This window comes from Sphaeramia orbicularis, chromosome 22 (assembly GCF_902148855.1).
Source record: "Sphaeramia orbicularis chromosome 22, fSphaOr1.1, whole genome shotgun sequence".
Classification (NCBI taxonomy): Eukaryota; Metazoa; Chordata; class Actinopteri; order Kurtiformes; family Apogonidae; genus Sphaeramia; species Sphaeramia orbicularis.
Genome location: NC_043978.1, coordinates 22,966,636 through 22,970,661, shown reverse-complemented (window position 1 = coordinate 22,970,661; position 4,026 = coordinate 22,966,636). Strand labels below are relative to the sequence as shown.

Genomic DNA, 4,026 nt, shown 5'->3' with positions numbered 1-4,026 from the left:
GCATCCAGGCGCCTGCAACAGTGTCCAAGCGCCACCTTCAGTTATCCAACCAAAGAGAGAGAGAGAGAGAGAGAGAGAGAGAGAGAGAGAGAGAGAGAGAGAGAGAGAGAAAAGCAAATAATCACACAGATTACATTATTTCCTTCACGCATTTGCAAAAACTATCTGTCTGCTTGGAGAATAAGCCTTTTCTCTGTTTTTACGCACAAAACTAAAACACAATATAAGCTCATAATGCTTTAGTTTTTACATTCGCTTGGGTTGATGTTCATCTCAGGAGCGCATAGTGCTAACTGTGTGTTTAATATGCCTGTCTCGCCCGGCGTGTTGCCCCAGACACTGTGTACCACAAATCCCCACCTCCACTCTCCAATGAGAGCTCGGGAAAGGGGGAGGAATAAAGGGTTAAGGGGAGTCTTGGATGAAGTCTGCGGGGCGGAGTGGAAAGGATGTGATTGGATGGCTTTGTGTGACGCAGGGGACATGAAAAAGCTGATAACTAGTTAAGAAGGCAGTTTGTAACTCTGGAAAAAGAGTGCAGAGCCTGAGACACGCATTACGCACAGGACGTGGACGAACACCGGCGCGTACGCACAGAGAGAGAAAGAGAAAGAGAGAGAGAGAGAGCTGTGAGCGTTTTCTTTTTTGGAGCAGTGTTGGAGGGCTGTGAAATACACTGCGGCGTCCGGACTTGTAAGAAAAAAAAGAATAAAAACAGAGACTTGAAATCTAGAAAACAGAATGGTGCAGCATACAGATAACAGCGAAACGGACGGGAGCATGTCCAGGGAGGCTACGGATTCAGAGGAGAGCGAATTTATGGCGTGCAGTCCCGTTGCCATAAACCCGGACTGGTGCAAGACAGCAACCGGTCATATCAAAAGACCCATGAATGCATTTATGGTGTGGTCCAAAATCGAAAGGAGAAAGATTATGGAACAATCACCGGACATGCACAACGCGGAGATCTCCAAACGCTTAGGGAAGCGGTGGAAGATGCTGAAGGACAGTGAAAAGATTCCGTTTATCCGAGAAGCGGAAAGGCTGCGGTTAAAACACATGGCAGATTATCCCGACTACAAGTACAGACCCAAGAAAAAACCAAAGCTCGACAGTTCAAAATCATCAGCACCGTCTCCGGAGAAATGCGCAAAAATGGCAAAGACACCCAGTAAGAAGTGCACAAAGATTAAAACTAAGAGCGTCTCCAAAAACACGCACGGTGTATTTCCAGAGGACTGTGTGTTTCCAAGCTTAAAAGTTCCAAAAACTGTTAAAAGTGAGCTCACCGATGAGGATGATGACGACGAGTACGAAGAGGACTACCGGATGGGAATTAAGTCAGGGGGGGAGGAGGAGCGCATGAGACCGTATAATGTAGCCAAAGTTCCCGCAAGTCCAACTTTGAGCTCTTCGGCGGAATCCGAAGGCACGAGCATGTACGAAGAAGTGCGGAACAACAGACTGTTTTATAATATCAAAAACATTACAAAGCAGAGCACATTGCACGCTGCTTCTGTCTCACCAGCATCCTCTAGGTCGGTTTCTACATCCTCCTCCTCATCTTCATCATCATCATCCTCTTCTTCTTCTTCTTCTTCTTCCAGCAGCAGCTCCTCATCTGGAGAGGACGCGGACGATTTGCTGTTTGACTTTAGTTTGAATTTCGCCTCCAGTGGCCCAGGATCAGAACTGGGCAACCCCAATTCAGGAAACCTCTCTCTGTCTCTAGTGGATAAGGACCTGGACTCTTTCAGTGAGGGCAGCCTGGGCTCTCACTTTGAATTCCCAGACTATTGCACGCCAGAACTCAGTGAGATGATTGCCGGAGACTGGCTGGAGGCGAACTTTTCCGACCTGGTCTTCACATATTGAACTGAAAAAAAAAAAAAAAAAAAACTACAAAAAAAGTTTTTCTCTAGTAATAACAGAGAAGGGAGATGAAATTATATAGAGTGTCCTGGTCAAGAAGAAGTTGTCCCCAGTCCTGCCTCCTGTTTTTTTTTTTTTTTTTTTTTTTTTTCTCTCCTGGAAGGGTCCTGGAGAAGAAGGGGGGAAGGTAATATAAAGGACCAGGAGGTGAGGTGAGAGGTTTGGTTTGAGGAATGAGATGCTTATGAAGCTGGTAGCAAAAAAAAAAAAAAAAAAAAAAAAAGGAAAAAGAAAAAAAAAAAAAGCAAAAGTCTGCAGACGTTTTTTTTTTTTTTTTTTCTCTTTTTACTTTGTTTTTCTGGCAGCATGACAGGGTTTTCTGGTTTTTTCCCCCCCTCTGTAGGTCTGCATTTACTATTCAGCTTAAAAACGGACCACAAAAAAGGGAAAAATAACGTGAACTTCTATGCATCTTATCCTCTTCTAAAAACAAAAACTGAAAACTGCAGGGAGCTGAAAATAAAAAAAACAAAACAAAAAAAAAAAAAACAAAAAAAAAACGGACTGTGGACTGACTCTTAAAGCAAATCTGTGAACTGACACATGTTCAGGATGTTACTTTACAACAGTTTATGTAATTTCTAAATGCCGCAAAATGTTTGTTTTTTGTTTTTTTTGTAACTGATTCCGTTTTACCTCCTGGTTTGGAAAAATTAAGCAGCCTAAACCTCTGCAGAATACAGGCGTGGAGGAAAACATTTTGATACATAACAGACCTCATCTTTTTAAAAGAAAAGTAAGATATTTTCAGGCATATTTTTGTACAGTTAAAAGGGAATGTTCTTACTGTGCTTTCAGTGAGTTTCAGGCACTTCTTCCCTTTATCATTTGTTTTTAGCATGCAAGGGAGTCCTGGTTTTAAGGATTAAGTTAAATTAAAACTTGCATCAAAAATGCCTTGTGATTTTAAACTAGGTTTTGTACAGTTGTAGAGCAGATTTGTTGAGTATTTGTAGACGATACAATGGCATCATGGGGAACACATACCTCAGAGCTGGAACTAGTTTCAAGATTGTATATGTACTGTAATATAGTAAAGTTAGGAGTTTATGTATATCATACTCGTGATATGTGGATGGGTCCCAATCGCAGGTGTGAAACTGGATTTTGGTATTTTTTAATGGCACATACTGTTTTTCCCCTTTCATTTTTTTGTGCAATATATACTCTTGAGATACAGACCATCAACAATTGTAGCAAGTGATGGAAAAACAGACTTGTGCACTGTCAACATCATTTCATGTTATGATGCTGAAGCCTGTCCAGGCAGAAAAATAAACAAATCAGCTGGAACTGATAAAAAAAAAAACAAATTAATATGGCCTCATGGTGTGATGCATAATATAGAAACTGATGGTAAACGTCACAATTTCAATGTTTTCGACTCATATGATTGGATAAATGAACATATCTGGCACCAAAAATACTCCAAATCTGATTAAAAATTAGGGAAAATAAAGAGTTCTGCAATAGGGCATAGTCTGATAACAGTGGTGGTCTGGCATTAGTTTAACAAACAAGCAAAAAAGAACATTCCATAGTCCTGTTTCATAAAATGAAACTTTATTTTAAAACTGAAGACTGCCTTCTTTTTTTAAAACATTAACCATAAACCTGTATTTTTTATTTCTTGCACTTAAAAAAAAAAAGCAGATATTGTTTATTTTTATGTGGGTCTTACATATGAAGTCTGTTTGATAAAAGGTTTTGGAATATGACCTAATTATATGCCAAGACATTTTGTTGGAAGTTCTAGGCAGTAGTTACTTCACATTCCAAGTGTGAATCTGTCTTTGACTCATCTTTTAATAAATAAGTACCTACCACCATCGACTGTCCTTTCAGTTTGTGAATATCTGTACACAAATGTGTTATTTGTTGCGTTTCTCAAAAGGATGTGATGACAGAATGATGCCTATTTTGTACATAGGCGGATACTCTGAAAATGGATGGGCTCAAACTAACATGTGAATTCACATTTAATAAAAAGCAAAAAAAGGAAAACTTGTAAACTGCGGTGTTGACATGCTTTACTTTTCCTGGTTTTCAAATGTGCTATTTTTACTTGATTTTTTTTTTTTTTTTCCTTGTCTT

At 39.7% G+C, this 4,026-nt stretch overlaps 1 protein-coding gene across 1 annotated transcript; it reads left to right on the top strand.

Annotated features, from left to right (window-relative positions):
- Nucleotides 1–545: 545 nt before the first annotated feature.
- sox11a (SRY-box transcription factor 11a) lies at nucleotides 546–3,818 on the top strand. The gene has a single exon (XM_030127157.1). The coding sequence runs from the start codon at nucleotides 742–744 to the stop codon at nucleotides 1,873–1,875; it is 1,134 nt and encodes a 377-aa protein (XP_029983017.1). The 5' UTR covers nucleotides 546–741; the 3' UTR covers nucleotides 1,876–3,818.
- The last annotated feature ends 208 nt before the right edge of the window (nucleotides 3,819–4,026 follow it).